The 21,344-nt window shown below is 39.6% G+C and overlaps 1 protein-coding gene across 5 annotated transcripts in view; it reads right to left on the bottom strand.

Annotated features, from left to right (window-relative positions):
• Positions 1-21,344, bottom strand: part of UBAP2 (ubiquitin associated protein 2) — a 134,953-nt gene that overhangs the window by 106,616 nt on the left and 6,993 nt on the right. For all 5 annotated transcript variants that reach the window (XM_034072989.1, XM_034072988.1, XM_034072987.1 and 2 more), the window contains exons 2-3: positions 3,750-3,889; positions 187-264 (exon numbers count right to left, since the gene is read on the bottom strand). In XM_034072989.1, coding sequence (XP_033928880.1) covers positions 187-264; positions 3,750-3,848 — 177 coding nt within the window. In that variant the 5' untranslated portion in view covers positions 3,849-3,889. The remainder of the gene's footprint in view (positions 1-186; positions 265-3,749; positions 3,890-21,344) is intronic.

Genomic DNA, 21,344 nt, shown 5'->3' on the forward strand with positions numbered 1-21,344 from the left:
CAGAGGTGTATAACCACAGTTTCTTGTAAACAGACTTTACAGTGCAATAAAAGCACCTTTTCATACTTAAACTTATAGCCTTCTGAAAAAGTTTCATCTAAGTCAGAAACAGATGCTCCAAAATGTAAGCCACCCTTGGAGCACCTTTCTGCAGGCTGTAAAACCTCTGTACCATAAGAAACATACTTGTTTCACTTTATCTTCAAAATCTGCATCGTTCTTATCGTAGATCATCTGAGCAAGGCGAATCTGTTCTGCTGTTGCCTGAAAAACGCAAACATCCAATAAAGCACACAAAAGGTAACTGTATCTTTAAAAGTATCTCCCAGTGTCACTATTTCTTTTTCCTTCCGATTCTCAAAAAGAACACATGCAACAAGCACAGAGGTGCTATGGGGAAGGGATTAACATCTCCTCTATGCTCACTTTATCGTTAAAACGTTAGCTGGGACAGAAGCAATTTCAACATGTTCCACCATGTCTAAACCACAGTTAAAGGTCACCACATAGACAAACATAATAAAACAGGATTTACCACAGAAGGCTGTGCTTTGATATTATTACTTATACTTGCCTTTAGTATCTACCACTCCAGAATTGGAGTTTTATCATAACAAAACTAGCAACAGTATTTCCAAATTAACCACATCTCTGATGGTTCCTGCTTACATCACCTTCATGACTCTCATGACAAAGTGCCTGAAGTCTTACGAGCACTTAAAAAGACTGAGTCATGCCTTAAGATTTTGCCCACGAACAGCTGCACTTATTTTCTTTGTAAGTGAATAGTGGGCTCTGAAAACTGCTACAGGATCTTGCTAGTGTTTAAATATTCAATGTTTCTGGACCACAAATCCATGATGGCACTTCCAAAAGCTGAAATAAATAAAATGGATGGATGTGGTAAAGTACCATAAATCCAAATAAGCCATGGCTTCCCCAGAAAGCAAGCAATTCAGTAACACTCAAGTCTCATCATACAGGTCACTCTTCACAGTGTGGTGCTGCAGTCTACTTGAACTGCACGTCCATGAAAACACCAAAGATAACTGTATACTACAGGATCCTGGGCCTAATCTGATTCCTGCTCTAACAGAAGAGGCTTCCATCTCAGGCCAGAGAAGGCTGATCTTGAAGCAAGACAGGAAATGCAGGTTAATGTGCTGCAGGAGACTTCTTCACTGGGAAGGGGCCCAACTCATCCACTGAAATTCTTGAAGGAAAAGATTCATCCTCGGCAGGTGACTGAATCTCACGTTCTTTAGTCTCACTTTAAAGGATACCTGTGTGAAATGTTGTGCCTCAGGTTCAGACTTAATCAGCCTCAAACTGCTTTGCTTCTGGAGTTGACCAAAACCACAAGCTGTAGAGGAGGTCTCCAACTGTAAATGCTGAGAAGAGTCTAAAAATTACTCTACCATACACCACAAGTTGCTTATTTTCTGAGAAGTTACTGCAGCTGTCCCATTTCCTTGAGGGAAGTGATATTTGCTGTGCTCAGAAGGCGACTGCTCCAAGCCAATTAGCATATGTAACATTCATAACTGAGTTAAGTACTCTGCACTGCTTCACATTTTCAAAGCATCATGCTGACAGTATCATACATCACTCAGTAACACAGACAGCCTGCTCTGGAATGCCCTGGTCCAGCCTCCACAACAGCTTCCCAGTCAGTGCAGTGCTCTGTGCAAAGGAGATCTTCCTTCATATCTGCTGAAAACCCAGCAGAGAGTAAGAAACTCTTCTGGTTTCAGGAATTAAGCCTGTTCATCCATTTTCTTACTGTGACTTCAGCTTTCTCAGGCCCACTGCAATTCTTAAGCTAGTGAAGAGATTTCCCTTAAAGATACCCAGAGTAAAAACACTGACAATTTCTGTAGACATCACAGCATACTTGACATACATACTTAATTATTTCTGTAAACCAACATGTTTCTTTCAAGTCAAAGATAACAGTATCAAATACATTACACTATCTTCAGTTTTCCCATGTGAGTAGTGAGCTTAGAAATGAGCAAGTACGCTATCACTACTATTTATGCCAGTGGATTACTACCAGATGGAACAGGCAATTCAGAAGAGAAAGAAAACAAAAACAACAAAACCCAAGTCGTGTTTTGACTTCACAAACACAAAATCAGAGTCACAAAAAGTTCTGAGTTTTTTTCCACACTGAGTGGTGGTTCTTCAAGTCACCACTGTTACAAGTAACATTGTAGTATCCTATAAAAGAGTATAACTAAGTTTCAATTTCAGCTAAGAAAACAGAAGCATCTTAAGACAGCCCAAACTTTACTCATCCTTACAAGAAGTCTTTGTGGTGTAACAGCGCAGAAGACTTTTAACTAACAGCTTTGAACTACCAGAAAGCAGAAGTATGCAAAACACAAAATTATGTGACAGTAAAATGCTCAGATCTTTTTTTTTTAATGGTATACTTATTATGCAGAAGTAATGCAAGAAATTTGATGTAATTTCTCAAATAACCTAAATGATGATCAATATGATATTATGGCAATGAAATCTCCATTTGGGAAAGCAATATTACTCTGCATTCAGAAAAATTAATTATTGTTGATTGAACAGTAAAACTCCACACATTTCTGTTGATCTGTAAAGCCTGACTAAGCAGGAAGGTCCATCTGATAAACAATTAAAATATGTGGTTCGCCAGTGACACTCTGTGCAACCTTCCACTGAGAGCATGTCCCATCCTCACAGCTATTCTCTGGACTTCCTTCCATTTGCCAACGTCTTTCTTGTGCCAGAGAACCCTAAACTGGGCAGAATACTCCACTGCTGTCAGCCTTCTTGATATAATCCTGCAGCCTCACTTGTTAGAAAACAAAACCAAATTCAACTTCAATTTGTTGAAAAACACTTCCTAAATTCACACGTTAGCATGAATCACCACTGTGCAAAGCACTGCAACACAAGGAGACGATAAGGGCTTTGAGGTCATGTAATTAATACTGTACAAAACAGAACAGGAGCCCATCCATGATGAAGATCAGTCTAGAAAACAATAAAACAATTTCTCAGAGGGGCACGTCTAGGCTGATACACTCTCTGCAAGCAGCAAACTGAGGCAATTCTTGAACTGAGTCCAATTTTGAGGAGTACCTGACAAGAGAATAATTAGTTGCCAGGAGCAGAGACATTTTGCACTCTCTGTCACCCAGGCAAACACATGATTTAACTACTCTTCCGCTGAGAATGAAGACAATGGGGTAATTTCAATCTCACAGATACCCAAAATAAGTTTCATCTGCTAGTGGAAAACCATCTTCTTTTCACTTCTTTTCACTTTGTGAGGACACTGCACAAGAATTTCAGGATTCTGCAACTTGCAGATACCCTGAATCACACCTTAGAACATAGCATGCATCTAACTACACTTTTCTCACCCACTCAAATTGGTCTATTGACCAGAAATCCCTGAAAATCAGGAGGCTGGTATGTGAAGATCTGAGGACACTGAAGTCACAGGACAGAAATCCTGACACAGACATAAGCACAGAATTCCCCATTGATGAGAAATATTGCTCAGAAACACAAAGCTCCTTTAGAGATAAGAACACAGGAACAACTTCTTGTTGTCCTGGATTACTGAGTAATTGAAGAGAAACACAAACATAGTCTTGCAAAATAGACCATGGTTTTTTATTTCCCTTTTCTCAGTTTTTACTGACCCAGGGGAAAAATACATGCTCACTTTCAACTCAAATTAATTATGTAGTATCACATACCTGTACTACTTGTTTCTGTGGTTGTGTTGGCTGTGTGGTTGAAATTTGCACTTTGTCCCGAGTGCCCCGGGTACGTTCACTGCCCACCGAAGTCATCATATACAGTATATACAAAACAATGTATGTACAAAATAGAAAATCTGAAAGGAGAAAAAAAAGAAAAAGAGCATGAGCTAAGACATGGTAATGATCCAATAATACACAAACACAGTAGCTTGATTTCTTCCTGCTTTTACCACAAACTCTAGAAAGAGACTCCTGAGAAAGCAGCTTTACTACACTATTATTGGATTTATCACAGTCTTTACTGTAAAGGAGGAAAGGCAGTGGATAAAAAGCATTTTTGTCAGCTGATCGGGATCTGTCTAAATCTGTACTTCCAGACAACATCTAAATCTCACAGCTTTTCCCAGTTATTTAACACACAGACTTTTCTGTCTGCTACTCTGCTGAAGTTTCAGCTCCAGCTGTATCACCCCTTAAACTTGTGTAATGCCTGCTGTCTTGTTTTGATACCTGGAATTTAACCACTCTCATACTCTCTCAGAACACTAATGCAAAAATCACATTCACAAACTAGGCAGTTCTTCTCTTCCCAATCACCAGACTGCTTTCCTGCATACATACAAAGGTCATGACAACAAATACTCTACTTTTCAGCTTTCATTTATAATAGAAATTATGATACCTACCTTTAAATCCAGCTAGTACTACTGTTTTGTTCTCCTTCATAGTTACAGAAATGATTTACAAAACTACCTATTACCCTACTTTAAACCTACCTTTGTTGTATGTCAACAAAGAAACTACAGAAAACCCAAATCCCACACACAAATGACTACTACCCAGCCTGCAGCAGATCATTCTCATTCATTTTCTAGCATTAAAGTTACTTTGAAACAAAGAATTTATTCTTTCCCCTGTGCTTGTATAGCATGTGACACAAGGCTGATTGATGAGCATGGTTTATAGTAGCTATGATACCTGGAAATGGATCTCAGCTATGAGAACTGTCACAGTGAACTGCCTGGCTTCTGTCCCCATGACACTTTGAAGCAAAACCACACACACACCTAGGGAATTAAGGACAACCTGCAAGTGGTGCACCTGGGCAGAAGAAGATGTGCAAACAAGCAGCAAAGTGCTTTTACTGCAGTCCGAATGTACGAACATGCCTCAGCATGCAATTTGTCAGGGCAGCAGCTTTGATGCATGCCAGCTATCACTAAGCTCAATGCGTAGTAACGCTGACAATGGAGCAAACTGCTGTGATCACATGGACATGGATGTGTTCAGTACCCAGCTGCTCACTATCACTCACAATTACTTAGCAATTACAGTTGCAATGCGACGCATCAGTTTAAACATTGATTCACAACGCTCAGAAGCCTCATCTAGAATCAAAAAGACAATTAACCCCATAATCATCTAAATCTCTTCTTCACTTCAAAAATACATTTTCTTCAGGCAAAACTGAACCCTGACACTGACTTTCTTCATGTGCTAAGAGGAAGTATATTTCCATGAACTCTTACATATTTAACAAGAAAAGCCCAGCCTTTACCAGGAACTGACTGTAGTATGAACTCAACTGGAACACTGTGTTTCTCTAGATTTATTAATATATTTACCAAAGCCAATCTGTCTCCCAGGCTCTTAAAGTAGTTAACTGTTGTGGTTCAAACCAAGTCCACATACAGCTCGTTCACTCACTCCCCCCCTTGCTCCCCCAACTCCCAGAGAGTTAGGAAGGAGAATCCAAAGAATGTAGCCTCCATGGGTTGAGATAAGCACAGTTTAATAGCTAAGGTATAACACAAATCACTACTGATACTACTACCACAAATAATAATGATAAAGCCAATAACAAGTGAAGAGAATACAACACCTCACCAGCCACTGACCCATAACTCACCCCACGCTGCCCGACTGAGCACCGATACCTCCTCCATCCCCCCAGAGCTCCAGCCCTTCCAGGTCTCTCCCGGTTACATCCTGGGCATGACATGCTATGGTATGGAATAGCTCTTTGGCTAGCCTGGGTCAGGTGTCCTGTCTCTCCTTCCTCCCGGCCTCCCCTCCTCCCTGGCAGACCAAGAGGCTCCGAAAAGGCCTTGGACAAACCAAACATTTGAGCAGTAACTCAAAACATACGTGTTACCAGGAACCATTCCCAGCCCGAAAGTCAAAACAAAGCACTGCACCAGCTACCAAGAAGGACAAAAATGACTGCTACTGCTCAAACCAGGACATTAACTTTGTCATCTTCTAAGTTCGAGAACACAGACCTTCAAAGCACTGTGCCTGACACCCTAAAACACAGATAAGAGTCAGAATAGAGTTTATTCAAGCTGGTGACAATATGTCCTACAGAAAGCAAAATATTTAGTAGACGTGGAGATGCTCTGAACAGCAAGTTCAACACTTATCATGAACTATCTGCTCACTGCTATCCACTGACATTTTGGAGTCTTCAGCTGAGCTTGCAGTAGGAATTACTTTTGCTCCTTGTGTTAAAATCTACTTTATAAGCTTGCTGACTAGACTGACAGCATCTGAAAACTTAAATTTATATACACTGAAGATGACCTTTGGGTTGTTGAGGCTTTCTTGTGGGGTTTTAAAGTATCAGTCAGCTCTTCACAATTTGAACCTAGCACAATGAGCAGTGAAAAAAAACCCTAAACAGACAATACGCCCAAAAACACTAACCTCTCTGAAAAATAACCTATTAGTTTCAAACATGATTGTCTGCAATTAGCCCTCTGTGATTTAAGTCATGTTGACAAATTATAATTCCATTGAGTCACAATTTATTTGTAATTCATTAATTAACATCATGCTTGTGCAGACTTTGATACCTAGGAATTCTGACACAGATTTCCATGTTATTTTCTTTAATTTCACCTAACCTACTCAAAACATTGCAATTCATGTTTTGGACACAACAGTAATACACATTAAAACAAAGAGTTTCCCATTTGTCTGTAAAGCAGATGCTGAACCATAGCCTACATTTCTGACAGCCAGGCAACTTATTGAACCTGAAAAAGATCGTATCTTTATCCCTCTCCTAACAGTATTGCAGTGTCTGTGTGCCACAGCTGTCTAAGCCATGTTTGGTTTTCAGGATGAAAAGATGATTTAAGGAAAAAGGCAGGCACACAAATGTCTGAAACACTCCTTGGGGATGAAGCAGAACAGAAAGATCAGCCTGCTGGTGGGAACAGAGCCAAACAACTTCAACAGCATTAACAGGGTCTGTAAAGACCCTCATCTTGCAGACTGTGCAGCCCATGAGCAGCACAGTTTTGCAACAGGTCCAAAGCAGAAAACCAGTGAAGGCCAGAGCCTCTTCCTGGCAGCAGTATGGACTTGTCCTTGCTTCAGGCAAGTATAGAAACACACCCTCAGCTTGACATTCCCCCTTAAGTCAACATGGACGTGTTACAATCTATTTCAGACACAATACAGCCTTCTTAAAAGCACAGTTGGCAGCTTGATACAAAGAGAGCTTTCAAAATAGAGCTATTTTATTTCCCTTTAGCTGGCTCCCACTATCTACAGGCAGCATCCAGGCAGTGAAACCAGCCCAGCCCATTCAGCAAGCACAAGGACCAGGAGTAGGACTCTGCTGCACCATCAACAGTGCACTTAACCAGGGACACACTACACCTCCCTGGCACACTCATGCCCTCACCAGTGGGCTGAGGTTTCACACCCTACCACACCTACTCCTTATAGTACCAAAGCAGCAAGCAGTAGGGAGGCAGATAGCTGCTGCCTTCAAATTACCACAGAGAATAGTATTGTGAGCATTAAGTGGGATATCATTAATTGATAAGATGTGGCTGAACAAGAACACCTTCTTGCTTGCAAAGCAGCTTCTCACTCTCCCCCAACTCCTCATACTAAAGTCTGTTTGGCAGGCTGTTGTCATAGCAATGAGTAAGATGTTACAAACTGATGAACTAAATTTTAACTGCAGACCAAGTGAGTAAAGAAGATTTGAGATTGGAAGACAGCTCAATTAAAATCTGTTTAATAAATATTAAGCAAAAATATTCAGAGAAGCAGATGTTTCAGCTTCCATGTCAGGGTCTGGCTCAGTGCAAAAGTCCCTCAGCAGCAGTTAATACTTGACCTTGTAGACACACTGCAACTCTAGCAAGCAGACAATACTGCTGTATATTGTAGAGATAGATACACCTTCAATAAAACAGACCCTTAGAGAAGTAGCAAAAAAGGAGGAGAAAGCATTAGACACTGGACTTCTCAAAACTGTTGTGTAAAGAATGTGGTCACACTTTGATTCATCAAAATAAAGAAGAGAAGCACAAGACCACTCTAAACCATTTTTTCATTGATGCATTCTTGTACCTCCAGAGGAAGGTTGTCTTCTACTTAAAACCCAAATAAACATAAAAACCAAAGCCTAAACAAAACATTAAAAACCCCCTTTGATCATAGTTCATTGTTCACTCCAAGTATGTTTAGCTTCTCTAAGGAATTTGAATTTCAGCATTTCCTCATAGACCAACTAACTAGACTTAAAAATGGAAAACAACAGATGGGTTTAAGCGGAAAATAACCTCAAATCTCAAGGTTTTGTTTGTTTTAGTGTTTCTGTCTGTACAACAAGTTTAGCCCAAGCACCCACACTACAACAGAAGATAAGGGGTTGTATAATAAACCATCATCAGACTGAGAAATTATAACAATTATTCTAGTTTCCAAAAGCAGTACTGAAGTATTGGTATCTCAACATCCAGCCTTTCTAAAGAGACCAAATCCCACTCCCTCCATACTGTAAGACTTCCCCAATACATTTAGTTGGGTTTTTCTTTCATTTTAGAAAGAAACAAAAGCAAAGAATCAAAGAGTAACTGAATGCATATTATCACAAGAAGCAGGTTTTTAGAGCTACAATGCTTTCTTTGATCTTTTGTTCAACCTTCCTTCAGCAAGAAATCTAGTCGTTTTAGATTGAAAGAAGTCAGCAAAGCTAGAAAGAGAATACAAATTGACTTGACAGGGGCAAGCCCCACAAGATACAGCAAACCTACTGAACTTCCAGGGAGAGCCCATGCACTGCAATACCACCTGACTTTCCAGAACCCTTCTGAAGTTAAATAGTCACATCCATCAGCTAGAGAAGATACTTGCAGTTTCCATTTTTTCCTGAGGCAATCTCTGGACAAAGAGCTGTGATAAAGACAACTGTGAAGAAATCTTTATGAGCATGTTAACAGTGTGATTGCATTATAAAACTCTGAACACAAAGCTACTCAGTCAAGGATTTCTCACAATGACGGGCCTGGGAAAAGGCTGCAGGACACTGCCTCATGATGGCATAACTGCTGTACTCGTACAATGAGTCTGTATTTTATTGCTAAGGCAGTAGCAAGACATGATGTCGTGGTTTAAGCCCAGCAGGCAACTCAGACCCACACAGCTGCTCTCTCACTCCTCCCCTTTCTTCCTGCCCCTGGCTCCCAGAGGGATGGGGAGGAGAATCAAAAGAATGTAACTTCCACGGTTTGAGATAAGCAGTACAATCCAGTAACTAAGGTATAGCACAAAACCACTGCTGCTACCACCAACAATAATAATTATAAGGGAAATAACAAGGGAAGAGAATGCAACTGCTCACCACTCACCGACCAATACCCAGTCTGACCCAAGCAGTGGTCTAGCCCCCAGTTTATATACTGGGCATGATGTGCTGTAATATGGAATATCCCTTCGTTTAGTTTAGGTCAGGTGCCCTGTCTCTGCTTCCTCCCAGCCTCCCCTTCTCCCTGGCAGAGAATAAGACTCAGAAAGAAAGTCCTTGGTCACAGTAAATATTACTGAGCAACAGCTAAAACCATCGGTCTTATCAGTGTTGTTCTCAGGCTGAAAGTCAAAAACACAGCACTGCACCAGCTACTAAGAAGGAAAAAAATGACTGCTACTGCTGAACCCACATGAGAATGAGGAAAAAGAGGGGAGGAAAAAACTTACGTCTGCAAAGCATTGATGCAACACATTTCCCTCAAGTGCTTTTGTCTGAAGTACCTCACCACCTTTATTACTGCTTGAAAAGGGAAAAGTTTGCAAGAGTCAGATGTTGCTCAGGAGCAGTGCTGATTACTCAGTGTCTTTACTGCCCCAAGCCAACAATACTGAACCTGAGCTTATGGATCGTGGGAGGATTCATCTCATCTTGCAGTCTTCTACCGTAAATAAGAAGAACACTTATGGTCAGGAGTAGACCCACATCACTGGCAGAACACCACAGGAGAGGGGAATTGTACCATCTGTATATTCTCATGTTTTACACCAAGAAAAGAGGCTTGCTGGGAGTGCCCAGAGTACCAGCACAAATATATAAACTAACATATACATTTCCAGTTGTGTTAGCAAAGCATACCTAGTAAGTCAACACTCTTACCCACCTTTCTTAAAACCCACTGAGTTGTTATAGTTGAAATTATTATTCTTCCAAGTAAACCTACAATTAACTATAAACATAACCTGATCTACAAAAAACAGTTATTTCCCATTACCAGAATAAGAAGCAATTAATTTCAATTATTAGTATTCCTAATCAAATATTATACAAAGGAAGAGAAATAAATATACATATAGGTCTTACAAATAAGAGCATTGTTCTGGAAGAGAAATAAGTGCTCATCTTCAGAAGACTGGAGTGAGGCAAAGGCTGGTCACATATCCAAAATCATAATGCAGAAGAGGGACTGGAACAACCTGGTCTAGTGGAATGTGTCCCTCCCCATGGCAGGGGGCTAGAACCAGATGAGCTTTATGGTCCCTTCCAACACAAACCATTCTATGATTCTACGACTCTGTTTTCCACTAGTAAAGCAGGTTCAAATCATAACAGTTAAGTAATATCATTACTTACAAAAATCTTCTAATCTCAGAAATAATCACTATTATCCCAGTGTCTCTGCCTAGCAGACGTGTTTTACGTGTTTGTATATACTGGTGATTATACTAACCAAACTCTGAAAACTATACCCAATAAACAACCAGTGCAATTACCCTTATAATTTCTTTACAAATATTCAAACTGCAAAGGCAGTAAATGCCCTTATCCATAAGGAAATTTCTGAAGGAGGAATCTAAATTTCTCCAAATTCAACTTTCACTGGTATTAAATAAGAAATAATAATAAAACCATTCACAGTAAAATCAGAAAAGCCTGACTTCCACCTAGGTCTTTATCTTTCACACAATCAAGGCAATCTTCAGACTGATAAAAACCTGTTTAGCAAAACACACACAGCTCCATTTTAGATAGCAGCCAGGTGGATTTCTGCATACAAAAGGATAGTCCTGCTCCCTGTCCTAATTGTAATCACCATGTTTACGAGGACCTACAACAAACAATCATAGAATCAACTAGGTTGGAAAAGACCTTTAAGATTATCAAACCCAACTGTCACTCCAGAGGTGCAAAGGTCACCACTAAACCATGACACTGATGGCCTCACCTATGCAGTTTCTGAACACTTCCAGGCATAGTGATTCCACCATTTCCTAATATCCAATCTAAACCTCCCCTGGTACAGCTTGAGGCTACTACCTCATATCCTATCTCTTGGCCTTGGGAGAAGAGTCCAACACCCACCTCACTACAACCTCCTTTCAGGTAGTTGTAGAGAACGATAAGGTCCCTCTGAACCTTCCCTACTCCAGACTAAACCCCCCAGATCCCTCAGTCATTCCTCATCACACTTGTGCTACAGATACTTCACCAGCTCCGTTGCCCTTTTCTGGATGTGTTCCTGATTACTAGCATGTACCACTGACTCTAATGAAACTTCAAGTAAGAGACCCAGTTAGACTAACTGCATGTTATTTTCTATCCAAGCACCATTCTCAGGACTATCAGAACTAGAGGATCTTACTAGCCCATAACACAGACCAGCCACAGTTGTTGCCATAAAACAGATGAAAAACAAAAAAAGGAAAAAAAAAAGCCCACTCTTTAAAGTATGCTTCTCTGCCTGTCATCTTCAATTGATGGACCTAATTTCTTGCTCTTTACAATAGAAAACGCTTTTCTTATGCAAACCATCTCTAAAAGCTGCCACAGCAAAAGGGATCACGTATTTCCATCACTGACCACACTGTATGCTGTCCTGAACTGACTCAGTATTTTGAGTTAGGCAACATATGGAGGCTGGCTCAGAGGCAGTTCCTGGTGCCTGCACAGCTATGCACACACCACTTCCTCTTGCTACAACAGGCAAGGAATGCTTCGATCTCCAAGTCCTCTGTTCTCTTATTTTCTAGCCTAGCAAGATAAAACTAAAATACAATACATGAAGAGTATTGCACACAATACAAAAAGTCAATACATGGTACATTTGCTGTTTATTCCATCACTGCTATGTTCAGTGATGAGGAAACATCAGTATTGCAAACATCCTTTTCACACCTGTTTCTCTGGGTTTGTCCCCCCCACAAAGAACAGAAAAATCAACAAAGAAAACCAGGAAAGAAAGTCCTCAGTGTTTTCTCTCCTAAGTTGTTCTGAGTAGCACCCAGTGGAAGGGCACTAGTGTCTAAAGCTCGCAACAGAACAGTAGCCAACAGAACTACTGCCTAGTCTCCCCCTTCAACAACTACTCAAGACTGAATTACACACTACACTAACTAGAAGGCTTGTAAAAAACATTAACTAGTACTTCATAAAAAGAGAGCTTTCATGAAGCTGAAGAAAAAACTGAACTAGCAGGTTTTTCAAGGCTGAAAATCATTACCCTCTGCAGCCAGAACTGCAACAGCCTTCCTGAGGAGAAGGACAACTGAGTGGACTTTGGGATGAAAAAACATAACCAGAGTTTTAGTTCCCATTTGGTACCTGGCTGTGTATTCACTCAAAATTTATTCCATAGTGCAGCTAGAATCCAAACAGTTTATTCCATTAAAAGCATGTTTCAGCTCACATCTAATACCATGCAACTGTAAGCCATCACCAGGAATGGCATTCCTGCTTCCCTACTCTTTAACCACACAATATTGCTACTTCCCTTCAATGAGACTAACGATTGTGCAGCTGCAGAAGGTATGGGTTCAGTGAGCTGACCTATGAGCAAAGTAAACCCTCTAAAACAAAACAGTTAAGTTAGTTGAATAAACTTATCCAGGGGAAAACTATGTGGCTATACAACTGCTGAATTTGACACAAGGGATAGGATCAAGTTCATAAAGAACAGGAGAACTTACATTTCAGCAGCCATAGAATCATAGTTAGGGTTGGAAAGGACCTTCACATCATCCAGTTCCAACCCCCCTACCATGGGCAGGGACACCTCACACTAAAACATATCACCCAAGGCTTCATCCAACCTGGCCTTGAACACTGCCAGGGATGGAGCATTCACAACTTCCTTGGGCAACCCATTCCAGTGCCTCACCACCCTCACAGTAAAGAACTTCCTCCTTATATCCAATCTAAACTTCCCCTGTTTAAGTTTTAACCCATTACCCCTTGTCCTATCACTACAGTCCCTAATAAAGAGTCCCTCCCCAGCATCCTTATAGTCCCCCTTCAGATACTGGAAGGCTGTACCATTATAAATAAAATGAGAGGTTTCACATTTTGTTTTCCTGCTATTCAATGTAGCAACATTTGATCCTTGTCAGACTCCTGTGCATGCAACAAAAACACTAAAAACGCTTTTAAAATAAAAAATTCCTAGGAAGGGACTCTGTCAGCAGAACGACCTTGAATAAATCACTTACATTCTTTTGAACACCAGTGGGAAAACACAGGCTTGTATTTCCTTTACTGAGAAAGGCTCCTTAATGCCCAGCCTCTTGGGAGACCTGTGAGCATTTAGTAACTTGGAGTGAAGAAGACATTTGTAAAAACGTAGAGATTCTTCTATCCAAAAAAGAGGTTATAATCAACCAGGACAGACTGACTTACACATCTTGTGATAATCTAGAACACAGTCCTTTCCCCTAGGCACAGAAGTACCTGTCTACATTCAGTTTCAGATATTAAACTAGAGATTCAAACTAATAGAAAGCAACTTAGCAACCAAAAGCAATCTTTAATAGATTTTGTTCACACAGCTAAATATTCAACACTTTTGCTGGTCATCTTTGAATTTCTTTTTCACAGGAATAATACACTTAAACATCCACCTTTTGCCTATCAAAAGCCTCATGTTGAGAAGGCTTACTCCCTCAACCAGCTCATTAAACCTTACAGCAGTCCCTTCAGGGGAAAAAGGAGGAAAGCCAGACAGACTCGTCAGGGAAGACAGGACTGGGTGACTGGGAAGCTCTTCAGATGGCTTCCTTCTCCAAACAATCACAAGGCAAAGCCTCTACAGATGCAGTAATTTGCGGTCTGTAATTTCCAGTCTATCCAAGATAAACTTGGGGGTCAGCTGTAAGGCCAGGTGAACTCAGGGCACACACACACACATATATATGTATAGGTATGTAGCTGAGGAAACAACTGCAAAGTACAAACGAAAGTTATACACCTTCTCTTCAAAGAATACATGGAAGGACATAGGATCTCAGGTCACGTTCTGGATAAGCTATCAATACTGCAAGGAAAAAAGCTAAAAAATAGCCAAAGCATCTCGAGTAAGAATGAAGCACACCACTAGATCTGCACAGGTAATATGGGAATAAAACAGGAATACCTTGCTGTATTAACCATGATCAACCTCTCAAAACCACTGTAATCCACACCTTCAGTGACAACACCAGCTGGACAAGATGCTTTTGAAACAGCTTAAACTTGGGCTGTGTCAGTACATACAACATGAGCTACAAGCATATATCAAGGGTACTTCAGGCTTGCAGGTTGTCAACAGTACCAACTGTTAGACATAATATTGTTTAAAAAAATATAACACCTTTCTGTGAACAACCCCCCATCAAGCATTACCATTATGGTCAACAGCTAGCTGTAACAACAAGGTGAGTAAGCCATGCAACTGCACAAAAAAGGGGGGGGGGGGGGGGAAGGCTGTTAAATAACAAGAAAACCCCACACTTTTTGAAAAACTTTCCAGGAAAACTAATCCAGATTAAGCCAAAATCAGAAAAAAAAAAAAAGTCCTAGATTGTAACAGAAGCAGGGAAAAAGACAAGTACTGGTAACTCATCTTTGGCTAATAAAGCATAGAAATGCATAGTCAGCTATATGTGACAGTCCATAATTAAATAATCCCTAAAATTAATTGCTGTTCACACAATAAAAACAACAACAACATAGAACATGCAAGTAGAAACACAGGTACCCCAAATGACAGAAGGGAATAGCCAACACTAGCTGGGAGCGATGCAGCCAGGAAAATACCCAGAAGGGGGAATCCGCTTCAATGGCATCCTTTTAAACAAGGTGGCACACAGGAAGCAGCACTCTACACCAGACATCTCACTGACAGATCACGAGCATGCTCTGGGACTGAGCTCTCCCTGCCCTCCCCTGCACTGCAGAACCACACTCTCCTGGAATAGCTTTCAAAGGAATTCTTTGAATAGAAACAGATACAAGCAATAGGACTAAAAATAGCTGAGCAAAAACTGGAGATACTTGTTACACTCTTACACTGGTGGAAATATGCTCAACTGCATAAAAAAAGGGGCACCTAGTTAATTCACAGTAGAATTCATAATGAGGAATGAAGTAGAAAGTGCCAATATATAAAAAAGTCTGAGGGAAGGATTAATTCAGACTTGTGACACTCTTCAGGCCACATTACAACACACAGAACAAAACAAAGTAACGACAAAAAATCAGTTAAATTACAAGCCACAAGTGATACAAAAACAAAAGCACTAAATAACTGGTATAGCTACATCTCTGAAATATGCTAAACACCTCATGAGCTTTGGTAGCAACACCAGAGCTCAGGTGCCATTCCTGCATCTGCATAGAGCCCTACTCCTTGAACCAGATACTGAGGGAAGACCATCAGTACCGATCACTGCATGTGTTATGCTCATGTATTCACAAAAATCAAAGAAAAACGGGAGTCTTGTCGAAAAAAAAAAACACTCTCAAATAAGGAAAGATATTCTACAACATCTTCCTATAATTTTCCCTCACACAGTGGTATTTCTCAGAATTCATCCTAGATAAGAGGAGAAAGCACCAAAATAAAAATCTAATTTTTTCACTGAATATAAAGTTCCAGAGGAGGAAAAGAAACAATAGTTTCTCAGGCAGTATTAAATGTTTTCTTCCTTCACAATCTTATGCTTTTACTGTGCATAAAATCTTGATGAAAACTTATGGCCATTCAGTTCAGTTCAGTTTAGTTTTCCAAAGTGAAACCTTGCGAGAACCTGAGTCCTTTTTCTAACATTGCCAGATGCTCAGAGACAAACAGCCACAGAAACAGCACTGAGAACTGAAACCCCTAAGAGGTAACTTTTATTTCCCTACCACCTCTGGATTGCTTCATCTATGGTCACAACTGTTGTTAGTAGAGTTTCCTTTGATACTAATCTTCATCTTGACATGCTTCAGTCAGAAAATGTTGGTTTAGCCCAAGCTTTCCCACATGCATTTAAGCAGTATTTTCCCCACAATCGCAACTGCTCAACTTGGTGTCACATGTAAACTCACATACTCTTGTCCCATCATTCTAGAAGTGAGGTCAGGTTTATAAAGCAACACTATACCAAACTATCCAAAGGGATGAAGGATTAACAGTTAAGTCCTCCAGAAGTCACATCTAAAAGCAGGAATAAAGTCATCCAGGCTGCTCTTGTGTGTTTAATATTAAAAAGGCAAAGGGAAATTTATCACCCACATCTTAATCTCTTAACTTTTTAAAAGAAGCTACCAGAGACACGAGCTGCTCACACATGACGTCAAAATGCTCCAAGTTTTATTACACAGACTTCACTATTTATTTTCTCTCCAACATAAGTAGTGGTGGAACACTCCCCCAGGCTTCTAAGATCCACAGTCACTACTCTAGCCACCCCACCCCCCAATATCTTCACCTTTTGCTGCAGCTCTGGACTGATGTAAATCTTATTTGGCTGACACATGTTTTCCTATGCTTGAGCCATGACACTATCTCCAAGAGGATGTTCTCACTCTCCCTCACCATTTCTTCACAAGCCAGACTAGATTATAAAACTTAAGTGCAAAGAATCAGTATTTTTAAAGTCTGCAAAATCTGAATGAACCTGCAAAGTTTTTCTTCAAAATTTTCTTCTTTTTGATAAACCATCTTCTTTCCACAGAAATTTATTCACTTATTTTCTTAAACCATACATCCCTTTTTAAACATATTTTTGTATTCTACAGTCATTTTAGTACAGCATAGTAATGAATAACAGCCCCTGATTCCACACAGGTACACAGGGTTTATATGCCATGCAAGACAATACTTCAATGTCTAAATAGAAAATCTGTTTTCTGAAACATCCCAAGAAGATATTAATATCACCTGCCTATTTTACCTCCAGTCCAAATCACAGCACTCCTGCAAGATAAAGTTGCTTACTTTGAAAGAAAAGGAACTTGCAGTCTTCACAACTTTGTTTCTGAAACACTTAGCTTATTTATATTAATTGCAGCACCTCACCTTCAATACACATGTGAATTCTGAGACTGCACCTGGAATACACATTTTGTTAACTGCAGTGTTCAACTGTAGTAATAATATTAAAATATTATGGGTATCAGCGTTAGAAATCATACTGCACCTATAAAAACCTCACTGAACAAATGGTTGGTTAATGACAATCTTTAAAACCATTTCAGCAGAAGATGTGTTGTAAACAACAATTTTCTCCAAGCAAACCAAAAAAGCTGTATCTACACAGAAGTCAACACAAGAATGAGCAAGGGATAACCAAGATAAAATGTTAAAAGTTCTAAAAACTGCTTTACAAACTTAAGTAACAGCTCTTTACTCACAGTAATAATTTTCAGTCATTTGTAGAATATTATTTGAAAATTCTAACACAACAGGGGTACTGTAAAGCACACTTGCTGTAAGAGCCAAAATGACACTGTAGATAAATTGACAAACCAATAGTAGGCAGGTTTAAAATGCAGAACAGCATGATAATTTAAATGTGTTCTCTGTTTAAAAGAGACTGGTATTGAAGCCCCGTGAATTCACTGCCTAAAAGGAACAAATGCAACTTGTCATTCTACATGCCTCCTCTGATAAGAGCAAAAGTCCAAGACACCTGCACAGTTAAGAAAGCAGCATTTACCCAAAACTGCAATCAGCAGAAAGTAAACTGCTGAAAGGCTGCTCACTGTCTCACCTTCAGGACATTGAAACTTGCAGTTCCAAAGGGATTAAGGGTGAGTTTTTGAAAGCATAGGAGCCTCATCTGAACAGGAATTGTCCTTTTGGTCCCTCTATTTCCCCATGTCTAAAATTTGAAAAACAATACTTACTTGTATCACTGCTGTGCTCTAAAACTCTATGGCAAAGGGTGTTAGCATGACCTTAGTTTTGATACCCCAAAAGAACCTTGCCATGAAGTCTGAGTTTGTCACCATGGAAGTTACTGTGAGACTATTTGAAGAGTTATGAATAAATCCAAGAAAAATATTTTGTGCTCTTTTCAAATTTTGGTGGTTTTTTTCTTTTTTTTGCCAGGGGAAAAGAAGAAAGGGAAGGAAGAAAGCATGTTTAAATAGATTATCTCATTCCCAAAGCCAGACACATAACTTCCATTAAAACCATTCTAAGTTCTCAAACGTTAAATACACAATAAACCCAGAAAATTCCCAAACACAAAGCACAAAGAGTAAAGCCCTCCATATCAGATATGATCAGTTAGACTTTAATGTATATTCTAGTATGCAAGCACATTTGTGAACAAAAACCTCTGTTCAACTGAATTATCACAGTTCCTATCAAATAAAAAAAAGGAACAATAAAAAAGCCCAAGGAACACAATGACATTAAGTGAGAAGAAAATCTAGGATTAAACCTGGTGAGCTAAAAAGAAAAAAAAATAGTCAACCTCACACACTAATGTGAATCCATAAAAGGCTGTAATTTTACTGCAGAGGTAACTAAAACTAAATAAACTTTATCTGAAACTTGCTTTTCAGCAGAGATTTTAACATGACTGAAATGCAAGTTATTGTTTAACAGTTAGAAGTACACTGATGTCAGTGTAAAATTCTTCTGCTGTAAACAAGTACTTCTTTGGCTGAACTCTTCCAGTGCTTTTGTTAGATATCCAATTGCTGTAAAAGACTTGGAAGCCTAAGTTCCAGAAACACATGATAATGTTTTGGTTAGCCTTCAGACTCATGGAGCTGTGATGTTTTGGATTTAAATACACTTGGAAAATACACAAAGCATCTTCTTCAAGATGAGCTTATGGGGAGGTTTTGGGTTTTGTTATTTTGTTGGTTTCACTGGTCTAACTAAATAAAAATAATAATTTTATACATTTGGGGAAAAAGTAAATTGTGATCATCTTTCCACTTTTTTTTTCCTCTTTTCCTTTTAATCAGAAATTTGGGTCATTTTCATACATACATACAACTTCTGGAAAAAAAGGGGTAGATGCTAAATACTGTAGGTCAGTACTTCAACAAGTTTTAATACATCCAAGAGGCTGAACTTCTTGGAAGTTCAATTCCCAACGAGTCCTAAAAGAGCTAAGCAAACCACTTCTTCCAAGCTGGTCTTTACCATTTCAAGAAAGCAGAGCTCCTCACCTCTCCAGACAATATACAATCAATCATACACAAAAGACCATGCAGTTGTAAAAACCAAGCATAAAGTGAGTAGAGTTCAGATACGTTACTTAGAAAAGTTTAGCACAGTGTTTGAGCTATGCTTATGTGAGGTCACTTCACATGGCAGAGAAATTGAGAAATCTGAAGCTGAGATTTTTCAGGAAATGTAATAATTTCATTTTATTCAAAAGAAGGACTAAATTAATCTCTATACAGAGCTAACTTTCCCCACCATTAGAGTGCCAGAAGAGAGCTTATTCCCTTCTTCTTCAACACTTTTTCCCTTAAAAAAAAGAACAAAAAGATTACCTTAAATGAACAAACAGACAAACAAAAAACAAAAAACCAAAACACTTTCACAGCATATGTCTTCATATAGAAACTTCTGGGACAAAAGGCAACCCATCAATGCTGCACAAACACAGGTGTAAATGCAGACCAAAAACACATTTACAGGAATACCAGAAGAAAGATGCAAAACAACCTTGCAACTTTCCAGTCAGCGCTACTGAAACCCCAGCCACGGCACCCTAACAGAGCAACACTGTTTCAAAAGAGTGAAACAACACTGTTTCAAAAGAGTGAAACAGTCACAACCTCAGATAATTCAGGACACAGATCTAATGACCAAAATAGATGCAGAGAACAGAGACCCCTTCCGCCTCCCCCAGTATTCCACCAGGGTCCATCATTCCCAGCATTTTTTCATTACTCATTTTGAGAGCAGTTCATCAAAGCAGGAATTTTGTTTGTTTGTAAAGACACACCTAAGGCTTCCCAGAATTAACAAGTTATCCTGCTAGGAGCAAGACTATGGATAATTTGAACAAGCAAATCAAAGTAGCAACTCACCATATCAGTGATAAAGAATACTAAACCTCCTTTTTCCCCCCACCCCGGACCTATCTTGCAACTACCCCCAAGCCACATCCTCCTGCTCCTCTGCAGGCATCTCACTCTGTCTCTCTCCTCCTCCATACTGCATCAGGACCTGCAATGATTCCAGGGGATAATGTACCATCAAAACAACATGCTAACAACTATCATAATGTTCCTCCAGTATCGCGAAGCAACTGGAAGGGGAGGAAAAGTTGCCTGTCAGATTTTCAACCAGGGACTGTCAGCCATAAAACCAATTCCTGGCCACCCACCACTCCTTAATAAAGGTCCTGGTGAGAAAAACAATGCTGACTCCAGTTGCTGAACTCCTTCATTTGTTCTCTCCTACATTTAACTCCAATCCCAAACAGCTATTTGGTTTTCACTAGGTGGAAAACTCTTCAGTTACCTCAAATACTCAAAACCTGCTTATTCTGGCCTGCCAGGTAAGGTGATTCACTCAATGTTTTTGTGCTTTAATTCTGCTTAGATATTAAAATCAACTGAAAAGGGATGGTTCTGTGGTTTCTTGCCCTACATTTTATCCTATTTTATAACAGGTGGATTATTTCATAAATAGAGAAATGCCCAGGATGCCTTCTGCTGATCACTTATTTTAATGTATTTGTTTGTTGAGAATACAGAAATCACACATTTTCACTTCCCTGTCCCACATGACTGAAGTACTTGAAAGCACTCCCTAGCAATCAACAGCATCAGCAAGGAAGGTAAGTCATATAAATATTTGAGGAAGGTTTCCTAGCAAAAAATGAATCCCACTGATGTTTCACTTCAGAGGGCTGTACTGAAAGATCAGTCCCAGCACTTCCCAGATTCAATATCCCTAACTATGATATACTTTTAACCATTTAACCCCATGTTAACTTTTGTCTGCAGTTGTAGGGGTCTTGGGATTTAGGGGAAGGGAGTTGAACTTGCGAGAATAGGAAAAATAGGCTGATGGAGTTCACTTCTAATTTACCAGGATT

This window comes from Melopsittacus undulatus, chromosome Z (genome assembly GCF_012275295.1).
Source record: "Melopsittacus undulatus isolate bMelUnd1 chromosome Z, bMelUnd1.mat.Z, whole genome shotgun sequence".
Classification (NCBI taxonomy): Eukaryota; Metazoa; Chordata; class Aves; order Psittaciformes; family Psittaculidae; genus Melopsittacus; species Melopsittacus undulatus.